The sequence below is a fragment of the Cydia splendana genome, chromosome 1, assembly GCF_910591565.1.
Source record: "Cydia splendana chromosome 1, ilCydSple1.2, whole genome shotgun sequence".
Lineage (NCBI taxonomy): Eukaryota > Metazoa > Arthropoda > Insecta > Lepidoptera > Tortricidae > Cydia > Cydia splendana.
In genome coordinates, this window is record NC_085960.1 from 29,625,035 (window position 1) to 29,650,392 (window position 25,358).

The 25,358-nt window shown below is 36.5% G+C and overlaps 2 protein-coding genes across 2 annotated transcripts; one reads left to right on the forward strand and one right to left on the reverse strand.

Moving 5' to 3' along the window:
• The first annotated feature begins 8,243 nt into the window (after positions 1-8,243).
• On the forward strand, positions 8,244-11,925 carry LOC134803630 (trafficking protein particle complex subunit 4). The gene is made up of 4 exons (XM_063776445.1): positions 8,244-8,493; positions 8,625-8,716; positions 9,057-9,243; positions 11,673-11,925. The coding sequence occupies exons 1-4, from the start codon at positions 8,319-8,321 to the stop codon at positions 11,870-11,872; spliced, it is 654 nt and encodes a 217-aa protein (XP_063632515.1). The 5' UTR covers positions 8,244-8,318; the 3' UTR covers positions 11,873-11,925.
• Positions 11,926-16,500: 4,575 nt separating this feature from the next.
• On the reverse strand, positions 16,501-23,532 carry LOC134792615 (palmitoyltransferase ZDHHC23-B). The gene is made up of 6 exons (XM_063763859.1): positions 23,187-23,532; positions 22,096-22,305; positions 21,586-21,663; positions 21,275-21,451; positions 19,627-19,730; positions 16,501-16,748 (listed from the first exon to the last, which is right to left on the reverse strand). The coding sequence occupies exons 1-6, from the start codon at positions 23,399-23,401 to the stop codon at positions 16,708-16,710; spliced, it is 825 nt and encodes a 274-aa protein (XP_063619929.1). The 5' UTR covers positions 23,402-23,532; the 3' UTR covers positions 16,501-16,707.
• Positions 23,533-25,358: the final 1,826 nt, after the last annotated feature.

A 25,358-nucleotide genomic window follows, 5' to 3' on the forward strand; every position in this document is an offset into this window, starting at 1 on the left:
GAACTACTTCGTGTTTGGGCTCGTTTGATTCGTCGCAATAAGATGTTTGACACAAGATACTACTCAGGGTCTGATGATGGAGCTGATGATGATAGACAGGTACCCGTCGCCACCTTCGCGCTCCATCATCAGACCCTGAGTACTACCTTGTGTCAAAGATCTTGTTGAGATGAATAAAACGTGCCTAAACACGAAGTGGTTTAGTTGCATGGTTGATTGGTACCGGTGACCACCTTCCGGCTCCAACATCAGACCCTGAGTACTATCTTGTGTCAAAGATCTTGTTGAAACGAATAAAACGAGCCTAAACACGAAGTGGTTTAGTTGCATGGTTGATTGGTACCGGTGACCACCTTCCAGCTCCATCATCAGACCCTCAGTACTACCTTGTGTCAAACATCTTGTTGCGACAAATCAAACGAGCCCAAACACGAAGTGGTTCAGTTACATGGTAGACTGGTACCCGTGGCCACAGTCCAGCTCCATCATCAGACCCTGAGTACTAACTTGTGTCAAAGATCTTGTTGCGACGAATCGAACGAAGCCAAACACGAAGTGGTTTAGTTGCATGGTTGATTGGTACCGGTCACCACCTTCCGGATCCATCATCAGACCCTCAGTACTACCTTGTGTCAAAGATCTTGTTGCGACAAATCAAACGAGCCCAAACACGAAGTGGTTCAGTTACATGGTAGACTGGTACCCGTGGCCACCTTCCAGCTCCATCATCAGATCCTGAGTACTATCTTGTGTCCAAGGTCTTGTTGAGACGAATCAAACGAGCCTAAACACGAAGTGGTTTAGTTGCATGGTTGATTGGTACCGGTGACCACCTTCCGGCTCCAACATCAGACCCTGAGTACTATCTTGTGTCAAAGATCTTATAGAAACGAATAAAACGAGCCTAAACACGAAGTGGTTTAGTGGCATGGTTGATTGGTACCGGTGACCACCTGCCGGCTCCATCATCAGACCCTGAGTACTATCTTGTGTCAAAGATCTTGTTGAGACGAATCAAACGAGCCTAAACACGAAGTGGTTTAGTTGCATGGTTGATTGGTACCGGTGACCACCTTTCGGCTCCATCATCAGACCCTGAGTATTATCTTGTGCCAAAGATCTTGTTGAGACGAATAAAACGAGCCTAAACACGAAGTGGTTTAGTTGCATTGTTGATTGGTACTGGTGACCACCTTCCGGCTCCATCATCAGACCCTGAGTACTATCTTAAGTCAAAGATCGTGTTGAGCCGAATCAAACGAGCCCAAACACGAAGTGGTTTAGTTGCATGGTTGATTGGTACCGGTGACCACCTTCCGGCTCCATCGTCAGACCCTGAGTACTATCTTGTGTCAAAGATCTTGTTGAGATGAATAAAACGAGCCTAAACACGAAGTGGTTTAGTTGCATGGTTGATTGGTACCGGTGACCACCTTCCGGCTCCATCATCAGACCCTGAGTACTATCTTGAGTCAAATAAATACATATAGAATGTCAGGTCGTTTCAAATATTTTTAATCCTGTCCGGTAGTTTATTAAACTGTACCATTATAAATTATAATACTATAAAAACAGTGCTAGGATCAAAGTCTCTCGTTGCGGTTTACACGCACACAGTATAGCGTTTTACACGGCGCCCGCCGCACACAATGATAAAAAACCTCGTCGTCGCTGTTGAAAATGTGCGGAGCCGACCGACACACGTCCTGCCTCTACAAGCTCTGCCGCGGCACTGAGCTGGCGCAGCGCGCGTCATCGGTAATATAGAGTAGTTTTCAAAAAATTGCCAAAAAATTATAGTAGAATTTCATAAACACTAATGTATACCAACAGTATAAGCAAACGTTGCAGATTGCTTGAGTATGAAAATGACTTCGATATTAAGTAGATTTTCGTAGGAATTGACACTTGTTTCGGAGAGAAAATCGAGTTCGTTTTACTTTGATTTTCTCTTTCTCAAAGGTATGTAGGAAAAATATAGTTTGATATGCCTAAAGTACAGGGTATTAGTAATACAAAATAGCCAGGTTTAGCAGAGTAAAATTCTCAACATTTCCAAATAAGAGCTCGCCATTCAGTGCTTCACGGGGTTTTTCGGAAACGACCATCAGAAAAAAAATCATTACTAATTTAATAAGTCCTTTTTCTAATATTTACAACGATATTTATAAAGATAAGAAGACGCTTTTACTGGAACCAGTACTCATTGTTTCTAATAATGAGCGCAAAGTCCTGAATTTCGTCGACTAGTATCATCAATTTTGCATTATTTCGACTTTTCTTGTAAGAGCGCTCTTATGGTCCCTCCAGAATCTTTTTAAACGAATTTTACTGTAATTAAAAAAGTGGACAGGTAGGCAACACGTGTCTGGTCTGGGATTGAAGGCGTTAGCTATGGTGATCGGTGTGTGTGGTGCATTTCATCAGGCGAGCCGCATTTGCCTGTTTGTGTGAGCACTGAGCATCATGATAAAAAATAGGTATTATCACATAGGGTATACTTATACCCATATATATTTCCGTACCTATCTTTTATTGAGTTATGCAATAAAAAGTATGATATCTTCTACCTATCCTCTATTATTCTCGTAAGATATGAAACAGAGCGAACTTTTTGCCAGGCACGCTGCCGAGTGCCGACAGAACCAGTGTGCGTCGTGTGAGGAAAACGTTTTCTTGGAACTATTGTATCTACAGTCCGTCTGCGCGAGCGCACCGCGAGCTTACACTGCGCGCAAAAAAAAAATTGACATACGGGAGCAGTATTATCTACATTTTAGAAACACTTAGGGACCACTTGTAAAATATACATAGTAATAGTACCTTGTATATTGTATTTACCTGTCGTAAAGTGTTCAGTTTTATGATAAAGCTTGTGACAACAAACAAAAATGAACTCTACGCTGTGGAGATAAAAATCGAAATGCAGGTTAATGTTGTGACGTTTAATTATGTATTCAAAGACAGTTTCAATTTGTTTACCTTAAATTTATAAAAATAATAAATGCATAGGTATAGGTAGGTACCTCCTGCTTGTAAGCCGGAGATCGTGGGTTAGAATCCTGGGTCAGGCTATTGTGTAGTCTTGGAAAGTACACAAGTATGTACTACCCTACTGTATTAAATAATAAGTTAATACTTAACAAAAAGCTTGAGATTGAATGAGAACAAAAAAGTATGAGAAGTCCTTGCAACCGGGAAGGTGATCTTGAAATTACGTAATCAAGTAACTTTCAAGAGAGTCGCTCTGAAGAAAGGACCGAGCTTATAGTTAGTTAGGTACCCTACACCTATTACAAGTGATCAACTGTTCATTTAATTTTAAGGACCTGTGCCCTGTTTATCAAAAGCTTGTAACTTGTAATACAAGTGGAAGTCCCTTTTGGACAGCTTTTGTTAGAAAGGGACTTCCACTTGTATTGTATTCCGCTTTTGATAAACAGGGCACAGGTTGCAATTTTTATTGTAGGTATCCTTTTCTTGGACTATTGATTTATGTTCCTTATATAAATTTATTATATACAGAACATAATATATAAATTAATGGCTACAAATATAATGACCACCAAAAAATACTTTGGTACCCTAAATAAAAAAATCATGCTTACCAAAAAAAATTACTGAACACCAAAAAAATAAGGCCTAAAAATACAAAAGTACCACCACTTTAATTACGACTGCACTTCAAATTGTATTCAAATACCAAATATATTGAATGATCACCAAAAATCATTAATGATCACCAAATCTTGAAGACCAAATTAATGCGATATTTTCACCTAAATAAACCACTATGATTACCAAAAAATTTATACATATTACCAAATAAAGTAAACTGATGCCAAAATTACTAGCCCCTCCCGCTCAACCCCCCGTAGCCCGCACCGCATACCTACCTAACCTAATCTACTTTTCTAGTAGCATTTCGTTATGCTACTAGAAAAGTAAGTTAAACTGCTATCAGTTAAGTGGGTTAGGTTAGGTTAGCACTGCGACCCTTACAGAAACGAAATGGTACTAGAAAAGTAGGTTAGGTTAAGTTTCAACTGCTACCCATATAGATACGAAACGCTACTAGAAAAGTGGGTTAGGTTAGGTTTGAACTGCGACCCTTACAGAAAAGAAATGCTACTAGAAAAGTGGGTTAGGTTAGGTTTGAACTGCGACCCATACAGAAACGAAATGCTACTAGAAAAGTGGGTTAGGTTAGGTTTGAACTGCGACCCTTGCAGAAAAGAAATGCTACTAGAAAAGTGGGTTAGGTTAGGTTTGAACTGCGAGCCTTACAGAAACAAAATGCTACTAGAAAAGTGGGTTAGGTTAGGTTAGAACTGCGACTGTTACAGAAATAAAATGCTACTAGAAAAAGGTGACGAAGTGAATTAATTAATTTAATAGGATAACGATATATTAAATGATTGCACATTTTTAATTAAAATGTGGTTACAATTTTGTGATCATTTACTATTTTTGCGTTTACAATGATTATTTTGGAGCCATTTGCTTTAATAGGATAGCAAGATTTAAAAATTTGGTTATCATTTTACATTAAAATGGAGTTCTAATTTTGGTGGTCATTTACTATTTTTGGGTTTACAATGATTATTTTGGTGTCATTTTCTTTAATAGGATAGCAAGATGTAAAAATTTGGTTATCATTTCACATTAAAATGGGGATTGAAATTTGGTAATCATTGACTATTTTTGGGTTAATAATGATTATTTTGGTGTCATTTCCTTTAAAAGGATAGTAAAATGTAATAAAATTGGTAATCATTTCACATTAAAATGGTGTTATAATTTTGGTGATCACTCATGATTTTAGGGTGGTAAAATAGATTTTTTTGGCATTAAATTTTATTAAATCTGGTGATCAGTTAAATAGCAGCCTAAATTAATTATCAACTTATTATGCAAATAAGCGCATTGAATTAGCATAAACTGCGACCGTTTCGCGCATCATCCAAGATCCGCGTTCCAACATGTCGAAAACACAAAATATAACTAATAGTAGGTAGTAGTTATAGTTTAAATGTACTTTTAATAAATAAAAGAAACTATAACAAATGTACATTTACATCATGCAAATTTGATTTTTTAGGTACCTACTATTTAAAAATTACCTTGAGTCTTATTAAAAATATGACAATCTTTCCTTTGTAAACTTGAGAAAGCCCTCTCGCGCATGAGAGGAGGCCTGTGCCCAGCAGTGGGACGTATATTAGGCTGAAATTATTATTAATTATTAACATATAAATTTGTTACCGTGGAACTCTTGTCACTAGAAAATTAATTAAGTACGATTAATACTATAAAATTAATTAAGTAATTTAAGCGCGTTGATGAGATCGTAACTTGGATTGTATGGAAGCGGCTTTGTCGCAGCGGGTTCGTGATACTCTTAACAGTTGACGATGACGGTTTAATGATACTTTTTTCTAAGTGCATGTTTTATATTCTTCGAGAAGGCCATAAGGTCGGAAACACAGACGTTACAAACCGCAAGAATCGGAGGAACAGACATATTAATAATCTGTATTTGGTCACCAATTTAAAAGTCGATCTCGCAGCCTTGTTACTTGCGTCATACGCGGACGGTTTAACCCAAAGTTTATACTATTTGGATGACTAGGTACAGTAGGTACAGTCGCCATCAGAGTTATAATCTGAGCGGCCGTGGTACTCAAAAATATCTGAACACGCACTGTAGCATTAGATTTAACAATAGAGGCGTTCCGGTCTGATCTTCTTGCGTACCTTAATTGGCCGTCCCGATATATATATGATAACAACAGTCCTTAGGTCTTAGGTAGATGTTTTAGATCTACAAGATATAGTTGGTCAAGCAGATCTTGTCAGTAGAAAAAGGCGGTAAATTTGAAAAATGTAGGCGCGAAGGGATGTCGTCTCATAGAAAATTTGAATTTCTCGCGTTTAGCTACTGACAAGATTTGCTTGACCATCTATACCTACTCAACTCATCATATCTTCCTGAATTGCAATGTTCTCAATGAATAATTACAGCGACGTACGAATTCGCATCAGAGTGATAACCTGATAACCGCGTAGGTACCTAAGTTGCAAGTTCTACTTTATAATGACATGACAAAGGTTAAATAATTACCTATGTTTTCAACTCAGGTGTTAGATATATAAAGTGATAAGATTACAGGTGAGTCACTACTCTCATCATTACTATCCCCAGATAAAATCAGCATACATCACAGATAGCACCAGCAGCATCGTCATTATCATCATATCAGCGGAAGAATACCATTTCCCTTCTACGCACACTGTTTGCAAATAACCTATTATCGTATACCTAAATAATACATATTATATTACCGGGCTCGCCAGTGACTGATTCAACCGCAAAGAGCGAGCTCGCACAGTTTGCGTAGCCACGTGCCGAGTGGCAGCGGCAAGACTAGCAAACGGTTAAAAATGCCGATCGTCCCGAGCTCTGAGGCAGAGAACTCATTATATTCAGCTCATTAGCTATAAGTACAACCTATCCCATGTAAGGGCATTCCCTTACATGGGATAGGTTGTATTGTAACCCCGACAAATTAAAGGGTTCCCCTCGGACCTAGTCACAATCACAAAGCATTAAAAGTAGCGTTTAGAACGACGCGCCAAAAGTAGCTATTTAGGAACATAGTAATATGTAATATGTTACTGTTACGCACCTGGTACGTACCTAATGCCTAGTACAGATGTACCTACCTACAGTTTAGTTAAAAAGCACAAGCCAAAGATTAGATTAGTTAAATTAATAATGTTGATACCTAGTTATTAGTTGTCAATTTGGGTCTGGGTGTTTTGATTGCGCTGATAAGATTGCAGCTTATTGACGCGATGAGTCACTTCACTCTCTGTGATCCCCAGATCAAATGCTTAATATCAACATCTTATCAGCGGAAGCATCTTCCGGTATATGCACACCGTTGGCAATATTACTTAACTCCTAAATAGAGTTTTGTACACGAACTGTTTGACGTCACTGCTCTGGAGGCACGGCACGGCAGTACCCCGTCAAGACTAGGTAACTACGTATATAAACTCCTACCTAGGGGCTGTCCATAAATTACGTCATCGATTTTTGACGATTTTTGACCCCCCCCCCCTATAATCATCCAAAAATCATGCTTCAAATGACCCCATTTCCTCCTACTTCATGCTACCGTCATCCTATGTCCAGACCCCCCCCCCCTAATTTGAAATGACGTAATTTATGAATAGCCCCCTACCTCCTTTTCACAAACTGTTTCGTCTCATTTTCGAACCCTCTTACTCCTCATAGCTTCACCAGTGCCCTGTTTATTAAAAGCTTGTAACTTGTAGTACAAGTGGAAGTCCCTTTCTAACAAAAGCTGTCAAAAAGGGACGTCCACTTGTATTACAAGTTACAAGCTTTTGATAAACAGCGCACTGGTGAAATAGCTTAAATTCACAGGATAAGATGTATAGATGGTAAAGCAAATCTTGTCAGTAGAAAAAGGCGCGAAATTCAAATTTTCTATGAGACGATATCCCTTCGCGCCTACATTTTTCAAATTTGCCGCCTTTTTCTACTGACAAGATCTGCTTGACCAACTTTAGTTAGGGAATATGTATATGAAATAGGGGGTTGACAAAATCAGGGCTTACGGGCTTGGCTTTTGCTGAGATTTGATAACTTATTTTTACAGTAGGTATAGTTTTGGCCGTTGGCCGCCAATTATACATCAAATCCGGTTTAAGTAGAGTCAGACCGAGAAAAGACTGCAGTGATTTTGATAGCCCACGGAGTGCAGGGGTCATTTTAAACTTTAAATTTCTATGAAATTATGACTTATAAATAACACTTGCATTGCGTGGGCTATCAAAATCGCTTTTCTTGGTCTAACTTCTACTGGGATAACGATTTACGCCATCTATTGGCTACATTTTAAATAATTTATTTCGTGTTTGGCAATGCTTTTATTTTTTACACTAGCAATACTGTGTCGCCAAGTGTCAAAACGACGCGTTCAAAAACTTTATTATCCTACGTTATTCGTAATCCATGATATGAACCAGACACCAGACTTGCACCAGACCCAGTAATGCTTATATATCAAGAAAGATTTTTTAAATAACTATTTCAACGTAGTATATTATATGGCAATATTTTAAGAATTTTAGTACAAAAATTAAGATAAAAGTAAAATCGTGTCAATAATATTGTGATTTCAGAACGAGCAGAGATTAGTACTGTCAAGTGTCATTTGTGGGTGTTGTGTTTTGATGATAAATGCATTTTATTACAAGTTTTAGTTAAATTAAAGTCATTAATTATGGTGATATACGGTGTGTTCATCGTAAGCAAGTCCGGGGGACTTATATACAATTACGACCACAACATTCCACGAGTGGAAACTGAGAAAACCTTTGGGTTTCCACTGGATATCAAACTGCAGTACGAAAATAAGAAAGTAGTAGTAGTATTTGGGCAAAGAGACGGAATAAACGGTAAGCCTAAATACTACTCCATTAACACAGATACTAAAGTTGTTCTCCTCACGAATCATAGTGCTAGAAACCAGTAAAAACTACTTTAAACGCATCCTTTATATTGATTGTTTCCTTGCGATTTTTTGCAGTTGGACACGTACTACTCTCTGTAAACGGGTCTCCAGTGACTGGCAGGACGACAGAAGATGGCAGGGATGTCTTCACTATTATAGAAACTAAGGTAATATCAACTAAGTTAAAGTTTTAAATATATACATATAAATTATAATATATAATCCAACCTGTCCATTGCCACAACGCAGATAATATACGTAATCTCCTATTCTTCTCCTATTCATTGCCACAACGCAGATAATATACGTAATCTCCTATTCTTCTCTTAGTGTTTATCCTAGTTTAATCCTCAGCTGCTGCTTCAAAGCCCTGGGTCTACATAATGCATCCACACCTAAAAAAATATATAATTCTCATGTTTAGTTCTCCCAAGCTCCAATAAGTCAATATTAAAGAAGTCATAGCTAAACCAAATCATCAAGTGAATAACTATATTAAATTTTCAGGAAAACTACCCACTAAGCCTAAAATTTGGCCGCCCTCGCGCCACCACAAATGAAAAAATTGTGCTGGCTAGTATGTTCTACCCGCTGTTTGCACTGGCGAGCCAGCTAAGCCCTGTTCCTAAGTGCTCAGGCATAGAGTCCCTCACTGCTGACTCATTCAAGCTTTCTTGCTTCCAGACTCTCACAGGTTAGCTAGCAATAAGAACTTTTTCTATTTCTGCTTAGTACAAAATAAAACTATCTTTTTTAACTATAGATGGTCAAGCAAATCTTGTCCGTAGAAAAAGGCGCGAAATTCAAATTGTCTATGAGACAATATCCCTTCGCACCAAAATTTTTCAAATTTGCCGCCTTTTTCTACTGACAAGATCTGCTTGACCAAGTATAGCAAATAAAGGTTGCCAGCAACAAATTACATTTTTTATTTAGAGTTAGACCAAGAAAAGTCTGCAGCGGATTTGATAGCCCACGCAGTGCAAGTGTTATTTATACGTCATAATTTCATAAACTCTAAATCATAATTAGATTCCAAAAAAAGTAAGACAATGTTGCCACTGCAATAATTTGTTTGTAAAATAGTAAATTCCTATTTATAAATAATAGTAGTAAATTCCTTTTTATAAATAAATACGCTAAGATAATTTATTTATTGGTAATTTTACTCCTACGATTTAAAAAAGTACTTTTATTTACTTATTTTTACATAAATACAAGACGCGCTAGTAAAAAGTGGCAACATTGTCTTACTTTTTTTGGGAATCTAATTATGATTTAGAGTATAGAAGTTTGACGTTTAAAATAACACTTGCACTGCGTGGGCTATCAAATCCGCTGCAGACTTTTCTTGGTCTGACTCTATTTAAAAAATATTATTCTGATTAAAGTTTCTTTTTAGGGTTCCGTACCCAAAAGGTAAAACGGGACCCTATTACTAAGACTTCGCTGTCCGTCCGTCCGTCCGTCCGTCCGTCTGTCTGTCACCAGGCTGTATCTCACGAACCGTGATAGCTAGACAGTTGAAATTTTCACAGATGATGTATTTCTGTTGCCGCTATAACAACAAATACTAAAAACAGAATAAAATAAAGATTTAAATGGGGCTCCCATACAAGAAACGTGATTTTTGACCAACGTTAAGTAACGTTGGGCGTGGTCAGTACTTGGATGGGTGACCGTTATTTTTTGCTTTTTTTTATTTTTTTTTTCATTATGGTACGGAACCCTTCGTGCGCGAGTCCGACTCGCACTTGCCCGGTTTTTTATTGTAAACAAAGATTACTCATCAATGTGGAGAGTATAAATATCTTGAATACTGCAAATCATGGTCTAATAAAACATGGTTTTCTATTCCCAGAGTGACACGGGCCTACGTCACAATAACATTGCCACTTTCTTTCAACATAACATGTTACATGGGTACATTATACCTATGGTTAATAAGTTAAAATATTTCTTTATAATTTTATAATTTTCATTTATATGTATTTTATCTTAAATTTTACAATAACACGTCATTTTTAATTATTCGTTAGCAATATCTTCCGATTCACGAAAGAAATTTCAGACGTCCGGGTAATTCTGTTTACATTACTGGCAACACAGGATAGCGCTGTCACATTTTGACAATTCGGATCTAGATAACTTCATGCCCTGACCGTCATCCTTGTCGAACGCGTGTTAATCGTTATTTCCTTCTCGCTCAGTGTCAGCAGTCGCAGTGTTTTCCAAACTTTTCACGTCGTAAGCTTGGTAATTAATGTGTAACTGTGAATTAGTTTTTCAAACGTTTGTCTTGTATAGATAAATAAAGTTTAATTTAATACATTAGATTTGTTTTATTTTACTATGTTTCTACATGAAGAACTTAAAATTAATGCCGTTAAAATAATTTTCGCCGTTGGTTAAAATTCTCCCACATTTTAAAGTTTGAGAACCTGTAAACAGCATGATGACGTAGGCCCGTGTCAGTTAGGTCATACGCGAATCTCGGAATAGAGTACCAGGCGGAGTATATTATTATACCATGCTGCAAATATATTCCTGGCAACACCTTTGTTTACCTACATCATGGGATTTAAAATGGAACCTTTCCCAGAGGCCATTTAAAATGAATCCTTAGTTTTTAGTCAATACTGGAATGACTTAAACTTGGTCAAAACCTAAAACTAACCTCGCTACCAATGAAGGCTTGTATAATTCTTGACAAAGGCCTTTTTTAGGGTTCCGTACCCAATAGGTAAAACGGGACCCTATTACTAAGACTTCGCTGTCCGTCCGTCCGTCCGTCTGTCTGTCACCAGGCTGTATCTCACGAACCGTGATAGCTAGACAGTTGAAATTTTCACAGATGATGTATTTCTGTTGCCGCTATAACAACAAATACTAAAAACAGAATAAAATAAAGATTTCAATGGGGCTCCCATACAACAAACGTGATTTTTGACCAAAGTTAAGCAACGTCGGGCGTGGTCAGTACTTGGATGGGTGACGGTTTTTTTTTGCATTTTTTTCCGTTTTTTTTTTTTCATTATGGTACGGAACCCTTTGTACGCGAGTCCGACTCGCACTTGCCCAGTTTTTATAAGGTTATTGACTTTAGCCCTTAAAATGTTACAGGTGTGAAGTTCATACTGGTTACGGAGCCAAGTATGACAGGCAGCGAGGCGGTACTCAAGCGCATCTATGAGCTGTATTCAGACTATGCACTCAAGAACCCATTCTACTCCCTAGAGATGCCCATTCGCTGTGAACTGTTCGATACTTCTCTACACACGCTGCTGGAATTGGTCGAGAAATCTGGCACTAGCAATTTGTAGAATAGTTAGGATAAGAAATTTATGTTTATGCTTATAAATTATTCAAATTTTAAGCTCGTTTTTTTTTCTGTTCTGCCTACATCTAATCTAAATGTGCAAACCGTCAGCGCTTCCAAAATTAAGCTTAAGCAGAAAGGAAACTTCCTACAAAACAGAAGTTTGACAGTGGTTCAGGGTCGAATCATGCTGTCCCTTTCTAATATATGGCACTATCCCTTTCGGCTGTTTAGGGTTGTCAAAATTCAAGCCATTATCTTATCTGTGGTCGTGCACGCAAAGGGACGTCAAGTTGTGTCAACCCTAATAATTACTCGGAGCAATGCTGAGCCGAACGGAGCCGAGTTTGCCCGAAGGAAGAAGTTTCGCACCCGTGGTATGGCCAGTGGGGAGACACTCCTGACTTCGGTCGAACTCGGCTCCGTTCGGCTCAGCATTGCTCCGAGCCATTATTAGGGTTGGCACCACTTGACTTCCTTGTGCGTGCACGACCACAGATAAGATAATCACTTGAATTTTGACAACCCTAAATAGCCGAAAGGGACAGTGCTATATATTAGAAAGAGATAGCATGATTCGACCCTGAATCGCTGTCAAACTTCGGGTTTGTAGGAAGTGTCCTTTCTGTACGGTAGTACTATTATTTCTTCTGTGGTATGGCAAATGAAAGTGACACTTTTGCATGTTACTCCTTTGTAATAAGGCGAAAAATGTAAACATATCTTTGACGGTTACTGTAATATAACAAACAGTCAATAAGTAATCCATGTTTTCTAAGTAAGTAAGTAGGTTCTGCCTATTAGTTACTGACACTGAAAATAATAGGCATGATTTATAAATTTATCATATTTTAATCATTAATAATAAGTACAGTCATGAGAACAGACATCAGACTCAAGTTATTATAGTTAAATTATAAATAAGGTAATTATATTATAATAGTTATTTGTAAAAGTTCATTAGATACAACCATAAATTAATTAATCGAACAGGATATTTGATTATATTATTATGTATTAGTACTAGTTATTATACCTATAAAGAACTACCAAAATATAGGTAACATAATGAAAACTTATTTGTGCAGTATATTTATTAATCGTGAAGCCGTATTCTAATAAGAGCCTTGTAGAAATTTACACATAATTATATTAATTATCTAATTCACGATCAATATGTGTTTCCAACCCCACAACTTAATTAATTGAAAAAGGTAAAAAATTGTATACGAATTTATGAAGTCTACTACTATACTTCGACCCCACCGTCAATGGTCACTGACTTATTGACCGAGCGAAAGCGAAGGTGTCCGTTTCAGCATGGTCAAAATTGATTTCGTACAGGCATGTCCGCTGTTCTCATAATATACTGGTCGCATTTCTTAACCGGTTCTTGTAAAATTCGGTAAGTAGGTTCGATTATTATGCGGAATTATTTTTTCGATAGGTAGGTATAGAAAATTATTCGAAATGGGTTCTCGAAGCCCTACTCCAGCTGAAGGAATAATTATATTAGGACATTATTGTAATACTAGTCGAGCAATGTGCCCCTATTGTGTTACAATTACAACGTAACCTTTAGATAGTACGGATATAGGTTTTACTAAAATATAATATATAGTTGGCCTTTTACTAAAATATAATATATAGTTGGTCAGACCAATTTGTCAGTCAGTAAAAAACAGGAAAACTATACTCGTCCTTTTTTTTTGGGTGCTAGTACTAGTGTAGGACAAAGATAGTATGATTCTCTCTGTCTATGATTGAAATGAGACAGTCCTTTGACAAACTATAGGTAAGATACGGAAAACAAATAGTTTTAAAATAAATAGAATTAGGGTAACTGTATTATATTATACTTTGATTTTTTAGCAATAAGTAGCAACAAGCAGAAATCATCAAATAACTTCATGTTTACTTCTGCGGAGTTCTTTTACGTGCTAAAGATAGCCCCAAAACGCAATTTGACCGTAGTTCTGCAGAAAGTCCGACCACTTCATTTCTATATAGTGTGTATGTCAAAATGATGCAAACATTATTATTTCTGTATTTAAAACTTTGTGAATTTGTCACTTTAAACTCTCGCGTTTTGTACACATATTTAATTACACAAACGGGTCTACCGCGATATAATTTCATTATTTTTACCTTTAATTTCAGTCTTTCCGTGACCACAGCTGGTGCAACTCAGCTGAAACGTCGGAATTAAAGGTAAAAATAATGAAATTATATCGCGGTAGACCCGTTTGTGTAATTAAATTTGTGAATTTGGTCAATATACATTGAAAAAATAAAAAAATGGTGGCTTTTTTGCATTACTACGGTCACTTAATAGGTTCCTCGATATACAACTATAATATATATGTATATACAAATCGTGACCGCTTTGAAAAATACTCGTATCTTGATCTGTTAATGAAAAGAAAAATGTGATAAATATGTATGGGGTGCATACAGAGTTACTGCGTTTTAACTTTGAGTAGCGGTGCGAGATACGAGATTTTTTCGAAGTACCTAGTGATGAAATATATACATTTCGTCTGTTTTTATTATGCATTTTTATTCTTGTTAGGCAGTTGTTAGACCGATTAACCATGGAATTTCAAATTAAACAGTACTTATTTAAACCTAAATATCTCATTATAAACATAAAGCCTAAATTGAACTGTAAAGCGCTGGTATAAAGACCAGGGGGCCTAGCCAGGTTGACAATCTAGATCGACAAACGCCAAACGAAAAGTTAAAATGTATCGGGATGACAGATGCTACGAAAAGTCACATGACTAGTGTTAGACTTCATAATGTCATAGAAGTTTGACGTTTAAAATAACACTTGCACTGCGTGGGCTATTAAAATCGCTGCAGACTTTTCTTGGTCTAACTATACCTATTTCCAAACATTATTTTAAGTTTGGTTTGGGGTTTTCTATCAAGTATTGTCATCTCGGCTAGGCCCCCAGTTAAAGTTCTAAATCTAACTATAGAATAATAAATACTTATTTACAAGTCATTTAGAACAATTGAGAAAGATATCCCAATCAAGTTAAATGAAATCACTCTCTATGTTACATTATTATATGTAATAACATTATCTATAAAATAAGTGTGAATATTATTATTTATTACCATTATTTATTAATAGAAACCTGTAAAATGATGTAGGTACTTAATTTAGAACTAAAACATGATTACCCAAAAGTAATTAATTTCTCCGAAATGTAAATGACTAAATTGTTCAAAAAACGTCTCGAGATCTTAAGGGGCCCACTGATTAACAGTCCGCCGGACGGTATAGGCCTGTCAGTTAGAACAAAATTTTGACAGTTCCGAACAACTGATAGACCGACACCGTCCGGCGGACTGTTAATCAGTGGGCCCCATAAGTCTCAGGAGGTTAAGCCACACACAACCAATTTAGTGGATATAAATTTTTATACATATAATTGACAAGGCTTTTATTGTAAGAACTTTACGGTTATTCGGTTCGTTTTTGTGATATGATGTTAGGCGACAGATAATTATGTGGCAAGTTTCGCTAATAATTTACTATACTAATTTAAAACTACTTATTTTTATTATGATTCTATTATTAAATATTGACTTAGCATTATTTATAGTGTATCAGTGACATAAACAAACCGTTAAACCAAGTTTAAAAAAAAAACAATGTCTAAAATGATCGAGCTCTGCTCTATAAAACTAATTACATATTCCAAAAATAAAACGAATTCCTTCAAGTTTCGCTTCTCAAGTCCTCATATTATTATTATTTTGGAAAAATAATAAAATAATTTACCTATAGATATTGCTCTTACAATATTTTAAACATTGCATTAAAACATTACTTACCCCCTTATTAATAAAGCTTAGCAACCTCTCACAAACATTTGTCCAATTTTGTATCTTTCTGACAATCAGAAATGTCAATATGACGGTTATGAACAATGCCATAAATAAATACTAGTCTTATTTTGAGCGAACGCTATTACAATCACTCATAATATATTGCTGTTGGTACACTTCCCTATTAGACACTCTTACAGTACATCTGGTGCTACATTATACACCCCGTTATCTAATGCTCAGTTTGGGGGCAAATAGTGATGTTGCTTCACATTATTAGTCGATTCATATTTATCTATAAAGGGTTGTTTGTCAAAATAAAATTCTTATTTTGTGAATGCTCTAGACATTAATTCCAGACATTGATTATCGCAACTGCCCCATCACTTGCCCCCAAACTGAGCATTAGATAACGGGGTGTATTACATTACGACACCAAGTGTTATAATAAGCACATTACGTAACTACGTCTAAAATTTAAAGGGCCATATGTACTGTACAACGTTGTACGATACACGTGCGAATTTAGTTAGATTATGTTTTATCCCCTTCTTACAAATACATAAGTCAAAATGACAGATACACAAAGATTATTAGCTAACTGAGGTTTGTAGCGCGTTTATGAATAAGGGGGATAGCCTCCTCAGCGCTTAGGGACTATTCATAAATTACGTCATTTCAAATTAGGGGGGGGGGGGGTCTGGACATCGGATGATGGTAGCATGACCTAGGAGGAAACGGGGTCATTCGAAGCATGATTTTTGGATGATTTTAGGGGGGGGGGGATCGACACAAAGCGATGACGTAATTTATGGACAGCCCCTTATGGAAAGCGTACCTAGTTGTATAAAGCCGTAAGACTCGACTCTCTTGACACAAAACTGCGTTTGTAAGTCAGAAATGAACACTTAAATTCATTAATACCACTACAGTAAACTAAAAATACACGATTCAGTCTCGTAAATTGCTTCTCAGTTATATTATATTATGTTCTTTTCACACATTCAACACGTTGACTATCTTCCGCCATTGGGGTTCTGAAATCAGAAAAAATACCTCATATATATTAATATTAGAACATTAGTTCTAAAAAAGGTTTGGAAAAATGTGATAGGCAGCTAAGGGTGGTATTCCACCTGTCCAATGTCCGGGTCCAGTGTGCATTGCGTCTTACTTTCTCATTAAGCAAAATGTGAAATACCACCCTAAAGTAGCGGCGTACGGCGCCATAGATGGTTTTGTGATAATCTGATAACTCAATTGTCAAACACTAGAGCTTAACAACCTAAATCTATCTAAATTCTAAATCTAAATGGGCAATACGGATAAGTGGGGAATGCGGGTAACGTGTGGTTGGCCTGCACATTGGGGGCTGTTTACACATTGACTAGTCTGTTTTGCGAGTTTGTGCATTTGCACCCTGCTATTTGCGTTTGGTGTCATTTATCGGTGTGCCACACTTTATCCATATAATAGGAAGTATTACTGCAATGTTCTGCCGCCAAAGTGCAGCACTAGTGCACATAGTAAACCATAGAGTAACTTATACATACAAACTACGCCTGAAACAGTTTTTTGACAAGTTTTCACTATGACATTGATGCATCAAGGCGGTTTGTTTACAGGCCTACTGCGAAATGTGAAAATCAAAACTTCGTTATCTACCTCTCTATCGATCGAATAGACAAGAGTGATAGAGGCAGAAACCGAACTCCCAACCCACGTGACTCGCGGCAGGCCCTGTGATTGTGCTAGTGACGCCCTCTACGCAGAGTGATGCGTAATATTTAGAGATGCCACGAATATTCGGCAACTATTCGGTATACGGCCTAATCGGCCACTTTGCCGAATATTCGGTATTCGGCCGAATGTGCCTACTATTCGGCCTAATACCGAATATCTGTTGCACCTACCTAAAATGAAAAATTACACAAAAAATAACCTACAACTAATAGGCATATTTTAGTAGTTTATGTGACTGCTACATAATGAAAGGCATTAAAATACGAGTGTGGGTTTATGAAACGAATGAAATGAGTTTCATAATAGTATCACACGAGTGTTTTAATGCCTAATTATGTACAGTTACATACACTGCTTTATCTACACACAACACATATTATAAACTTTCTATGATATATTCACTAACCTCATATTACAGCCGACATTGGGGCACTTTCCTCTCTGGCGGAACTCGCGGATATGAGATGGCGTCTCCGAAATATCTTTATCGTACATTTTACACGAAACTTTTGTTATAGTTACTTTAAAAACAACAAAACAAATTATTTTTTACAAACTAATTAAAAGATAAACTGTACGTCAAATGGCGGCAAATGAAAACTTTTTTCACGCATGTCACGCATCCGTAGTTTTTTTTTTAATTCAAAGACAAACTAGAGTCGGGGTCAATTACCATATCGTCCGATACCAACTTACAAGCGAGATTTGTCAATATTGTATGCAATTGTCATTTGATTTCGAATAAAACGTCATCTCGACTGATATTAGAATAGGGGTCAAATCAAATTGCCTTTTTTTCCAGAGATGTTCGAAATTTGAATGTCATTACCAAATCGATTTTGATATAGTAATGAAGCTATTACCACATTTTCACAGATAAGAAATTTGCTGTAACAAAACAGTTTATCGTAATGTGGGCTTATTTACGGATTTTGAAGGTATCATAGAGAGTTTATGATATGTGTGTAGATAAAATATTTAAAATGTATTCTTGGAAAGTAGTTAAATACGAAGGTACGTTTATGACTTTTCACGCCACTGTTCGGAAATGTGGCAATAGATGGTCTAAAACCAAGCTGGAAAGTAGGAAATAGCTGTAGCACCTGAACCACCACTACTACAATGTTTCATTGTTATCATCATCTGTCATTGATGACGGTTCGCTACAGCAATGAGTAACATTTAAAACATAAAAATCAATAAAAGGTCTTTTATGGTGCAACTTTTACCTTCAAAAATAAAATTAGGTTATTTATAGGACCAATTTCTTGTTAAAAAAAAAAGAAATGTCAAAACCATTAATTTAATTTTTTTAACAATTATCCATTCAGTTCACGCTTACGGCGTTTTTTACTTTTGAAGCTGTTTGTGGTTTTTTTTTAACAAAAACGCTTCTAAGTTTAGAGTCGGTTTGAAGCAAATAACAGAAAAACGCCTCTTAAAAGTGATAAAAAATGTAAAAAAGGCGGGATCTGAAAATACTTACTGAATTGGATAGTGTAAATTGTGTTTGATTACAAAATACAAGAAACACGTATCAACGCTCGCTATAAAAATGAGTTAGTGAAGAAAATGATATTCTTACGCTGACGCCTACCGAAATTCAAGAGACAGCACAGGCAGTGGCTAGTAATTTGCTACCAGAAAAATCGCGGGATAGTACTTATAGTTATGCAAATGTTTTCTTATTTCCTCGCAGTAGTCGTGAAAAGCACTATGTAATGCCTCGGCCGGAAACGCTAAAGATGGACTCGTATTATTAGAGGGCCTCCACTAACGTGTCGGCCCTCAAACGACTCGTCCATCTTTTAGCGGTTTTCCGTCCTCTCCTACAATGTACTATTTATGCGCATTTGTTGATTACAAAATGTTTTTATTTTTATAATGGGTCTGATTTGATTGACTCTAACTAATTCTGTTTAACATAAAAATATATCTTAGCAAACGTTGTGCTTTGTTGGCGAACAGTTTTTATAATAATTGTGACTCAAAATGTTCGCATGTCACGCCGAATATTCGGTATTCGGCCGAGAGAGGGGCCGAATATTCGGTATTCGGCCAAATTCACTATTCCGGGCATCTCTAGTAATATTCCCTATTAACCTGAGCTGACTTTGGAGCCGAGTCAGGGTTGCTTAATTTATATAATTCGACTTCTGTTTACAAACTTACCACTGTATTTAGGTATGTAAACCAGCAGTTGATGCAGCAGTACGAACGTGATGATGAGCAGGTATCCCACTCCGTACACCGACGATGCGAAACATATCGCCAGACTGGAAACAAGTTAATAAAGATCACTATCTCAACTAAATAGCTACCAATAATAGTTATTTGTTTTACAAAGTTGGCAAAGTTGTTGTTTAACCGCTCGCGCTCGTGCTAATATTGATACCCGAACAATTTTGCCGCCGAGTGAAAACCAAAATTTTTCACCACACCAATTTGAGGAAAATTCTAACCGTAAAATATCAAACAAAATCAAATCTAAATGAACGTTATTAAATATTTATCATTTAAAATTTAATTCTGGTTAACCAAATGGCGCGTAAGAGCAAGTGCTCATAAGTCAAACCATATCACCTTTAGCTTAACAAGAGGAGATTGCCCTCCCGTAAAACTTGGAAATGATATCCTGCCACACTGCGAGTGTATCAAGTATCTAGGTTTTCATCTGGATAGGATAGACGCCTTACATGGAAAACCCACATAAAACACAAACGCAACGAAATGATTCTAAAATACAAAAATCTTTACTGGCTAATGGGACGAAACTCAACCCTCTCAGTGGACAATAAATTACTCCTATACAACGCAATCATTAAACCCATCTGAACCTATGGGATCCAACTATGGGGAACTGCTAGCGACAGTAACATAATGTGTCTTCAAAGAGCACAGAACGCCATCCTTCGTGTGATTGCCAATGCACCCTGGTTCACTCGTAACGATGAAGTACACGACTATCTCAATATGCCCACCATAAAGGAAGAGATCAAAAAATTCACTAAGAATTACATTGAGCGCCTGGCAAAGCATCCTAACCCACTGGCTTCAAAATTACTGGACAAGACTGAAACAGTGCAAAGACTTAAAAGGAAGCACATTGTGCAATATGAAATTAGTGGTTAAGTGAGACGATGGTCTCCAAAATCCAAAATTAACGCCTATATACTGCAAAACTGATTATAGTTGTTACCGACTGATGGCAGTTCAAAACAGAAAAAAAAAACATCTAATAGCCAACATAAAGAAACAACTTTCAAAGTGCAACTTTCTTATCAGTTCTTGAACAATGAAGAGAGCCTTTACCCGTAACTACTTATACGTAACGCTTACAAGGAGATGGCTAAACTTACTCCATCTGACTGTAACAGTCAGATGGAGTAAGTTTACTATACTATTTAGCTGTTACTATACCTACCTATTTGATATGTTTACTATCTATTATCAAACTGCATAACGGGACTTAATCGCGTATTTAAGTTTTAAGATTTACCTCGACTTTTAGAGGACGGCGTTGTGGTCTCGGAGAAGACTTGCTCAAACAAGACCAAGTGTGGGTAGTTCGAAAAACTCGCGCGGCTAGAAGATATTGATGTCAACTTGAGCCAGTCTTTTCCGAGACCACGGGGACAACGCCGTCCTCGAAACGTCGTAGGTAAATCTTAAAACTTAAATACGCGATTAAGTCCTGTTGTGCAGTTTGATAATGTTTAATAATCGTGAAAGTTTAAATCAATGTTTACTATCTGTCCGTTTCTATGTAATTTGATATGTACTGTACGTAAAATTTACAGTAGAAGGTGACTAAACTTACTCCATCTGATAGTACACATCCTGGCAGTCTTCAGGCAGCAGGATAGAGCCGATCAGTATGAACGGCTGGCAGATGGAGGTAAGGGCCAGGTTGGTGCCGAACAGTAGTGTTGCGAACGCGAATATTTGACCCGCTAGGTAGCACATATAGTTTGGTCGAAGCACACAGCAATCCCACCTGAAAAAACAATATAGGTAGGTAATTATATAAATTTAAAAATTGATTTTATGTATTCAATAAAATTATTTGATTTGTTCCCAAAGTTAAAACAACCCATGTAGAATTTTTTTAAATTACAATACAACACTTACCATATTGAATGGAAGAACCTTTCATTGACTTCAATTTGACATATCTGGCAATAATGTGAGTCTGAAGTCAAAACTGGACTGGAATCAAAAGTAAAAAAGGTATTTACATTTTGTACCCTCGACACAAAGATAGAGGTGTTATATGTTTAACACCAATGTCTGTCTGTGGCATTGCTGCTCTCCAATGAATAGACCGATTTCTAGCCCAATGGATTGATCTCCAACAATGCCATTTTTGGCATAAAATACATTTTTTTTGATATAGCATTAAGGATTTTTAAAAATTGAATTTTGACTTTCAGTTATACATCAAGAAATTTTTATAAACCTATTAATATTAAATAGTTTATTAGTGGCTGTGAAGCATAATTTTAAAAGATTATCTTATTATTCCATTATACTAAATAATATATTAATACAGGTTTATCAATTTTATCATGCATGAATTAATCTGTTTTTATTTGATTCGCACACACACAGGTTTCTCTTCACAGTTGCAATTGAGCTTACCTATATTCCTTTCCCTTAGATGACCCAGTTGCCAGTTCGAAGTCGGCTATTGCCTTCATCTTGTAGAAGAAGTAACAAGTGCACGCCACAAGTAAAAGAAACACGAAATTCTCTAATTGTGTGATCTCCAGCAGCCGCATCACCCCAAACTCAAAGATCAGGAACAGGTATATCCCGGAAGAGAGAGTCCAGGAGAGGAAGAATGGTGACCTGGAATTGAAGTCACTTCAATTACTTCACATTATTAGTTTTGCTACATTGTTGTGCAAAGCACTTCAATTTGTGGATTGTTTTCTGATCTCATCCATTAAGGGGTTAAATAAAATAGATGAAAAACTTAAATTCAGTTGTAATGCTAAATTGTTAGTAGCATATTTCATTTTCAATAAGGGTCGTAACAAATGTACAAATACATACTAACAATTTAGCATTACAATAAAATTGTTCTTATTTTAATTTTATTGATTAAGATAGAAATTCATAAACCTTTGAGTTAATCAAAGGCTAATTGTGTAATGTTTAATCTGATCTAATTAACCATTTATTTTCTATTCATACGTTGACTGAAATAGCTTTGACTTCAGACAAGATATAAAACTTTACTGGTTTGATAAGTTGTTTTAAATTTCATACCCAGAAGTAACTATATGGGTAATGTCAGTCGTGGCTCACTCCGCGATTTCGTCGCTTAGCTACAGGTAGCTAAAAGTACATCTGTTCCACCCCAATTTTGGGGAAAGCCATATGCCGTGCGTGACGCTGTCTTCACCTAGCGGCCATATCTGTGCTGATCGTAACAGACGCGTTTTGTTCGAGAGTGAGTCTTCTGTACCCAGTACTATTATTCATTCTGTGGTAATGTGTACTAATGAATTCACCTTGCAATTTTGTTCACTTGAGTGGGAGGAGAATGGGTATACTGATTAGCTTATAAAATAACCCAATGTCATACTTTCCTTTCATATACTATAACTTTGGCTCGCATATATATGAGGTTGAAAGTACATGTGATGTAATACATCAATGTTAACTACAAAAATATTTATAAGAAAAAATCATAAAAAATACATAAACAATTAATTTGTACTTACCTATTTTTCTGACGTGGCCTAGAATGAACATAGAGGGCTCCCATACCTATAGCTACCATGACGATTATAGTCATCGCCCGTGACCACGCGGATAAAAGCAGCAAAAGCGGGAGGATAACAAACGGCAGTATTTTATCCGTTTCCACTTTCTTTTTGTTACTTTTGTTTGCTCCGTATGACAGTAAATCTTCCATGTTTTCTGCTGTCAGCACCATTCAACATATGAATGTCCACCATATACTGCGTGTGATCTTCACTAAATACACTTGAATTGTATTTGTTACGTGGTGGTTAATTTGTAATTTCCAAAAACAAATATTTACTCATCGCCGTCTGGCTTAGCCGAGAAGCAACAACTTGATGTTTTGATTTGACGTTGACAGTGACGTTTAGTCCAGTGTTGCAAGCGTAAAAAAATCAAGATTATTTTTAGTGCTGCCAAATATGTACAGTCAGCAGCAGAAGTTGCTAAGCGGGTGAGATGTTCAAAATGATTTTAACGCGACTTTATTATTAAGACAATAAGAGCGTGTCAAGGTAATTTTGAACACCTCGCCCGCTTAGCAACTTCTGCTGCTGACTGTAGGATAGTTTCCGGAGACCGGAGGGTTCTAGAAAACCGGGAAACCGAAATTCGCAAATTGCGGGGATCTTTCTCTTTTACTCCAGTGAATTTAATTAAATAGAATGACAGAGAAAGATGCCCGCAATTTGAGAACTTCGATTTTCGCGGTTACAGCCCGGAGCTCAAGGCTTCCAATACCGGAATCCCGGGATCCCGGTATTTTCAAGAACAAGGAAAATGTGCCGATTATACCGTTTAAAATCCAATACAATGATTAAATTCGGCTGTATCAAGAAGATTACTTGCCCATTTAATTAAAGAAGATCATTTAATTGAAACAGATCTGTGCATATGCGTTAGATAAATATTTGGTGATGAATTCTGATGTTCAGGATACGATATTAATATAAGTAATTAGTTCTTTAAATTATATCAAATAGTAAAAAGAAATGAGCAAGGAATTGTAGTGTGGCAAACGAATTCTTGGTGGCAAATTTGATTATAGTTGGCTGGTTTATTAGGTTGAACTAAAAATGTGACTGGTGAAGTCAACAAGGCGGATAAAATGATTGGCAACCTGGAGGGGGAAATGATAATTATTGCAGATGGCGATTATTGTTTAATATCCTAAGCTAAGGACATACATATCTTGTGTTTCAGGGAGCCTTTCGGTTTATAGAAACTTTATTTTTGTCTAAGAAATTACAGGAATTTCACTTATAAGACTACTTATAAATAGTTAACTTAAAAATTATAAGTTACGCAATAAGTAAGCACTTATGACAATGTTCAATAATACACAGTTGCATTTAGATTTAAACTAATGATTCAAACACAGAATAAACTAAGATTGGACCCTAATGGTCTTAACATAAGCTTTAGATTTAATTGGTTAGTAATTGGTAGCCTTTTTTTAATAAAACTCAAAAAAAATCAACGATTCATAGTCAATACCGGGATCCCGGGATCCCTGTATTGATGAAGACAGTTTCGGTGTTAATACCTGTATTGAAAGAAGTACGGTATTTGGAAGCCCTAAGCTCCACCCACTTTACAACATATCGCATGCATTTGTGTCGTTTTTAAGCAAAAGGTACAAAGTAAGAAAAGCCAGCAGATTTGAAAAATAAATGTAGATACAAAATTTGAATTCGCGTTTTTTTCTACTGACAAAGTAGGTTTTCCAGAGTATATATGTTATATATTACACAAAGCAGCGTTTGTTCGATTGATTATTGCATCTACTTTATTCGACATTGTATCAAAAATTGTATGCGATTTGTTGCAAGATCTCTTTTCAGACAGTAGATCGATTATTTATTTAAAGCAAAGGATTGAATTTAAGTACATATTTGTTTATGTTTTTGTTTTGTTTCACAACACAATGGACGATCGCGCACTAGACGATTGCAGGCATTTTCTAACGCGAACTCTCCAACAGTATAGGTTCACGTACTTATATGTGACGTTCCACGGGAAAAGGTACCTTATGAGGGTTTCTAGTTTCGGAGATATGAAATGTTTTGTAAAGAGGTGAAAAAATGCTCAATTTTTTTTTATTGTGTGATCTGAAACCTTAATGCGTAACGTTTGTTTACCTGTTTTTA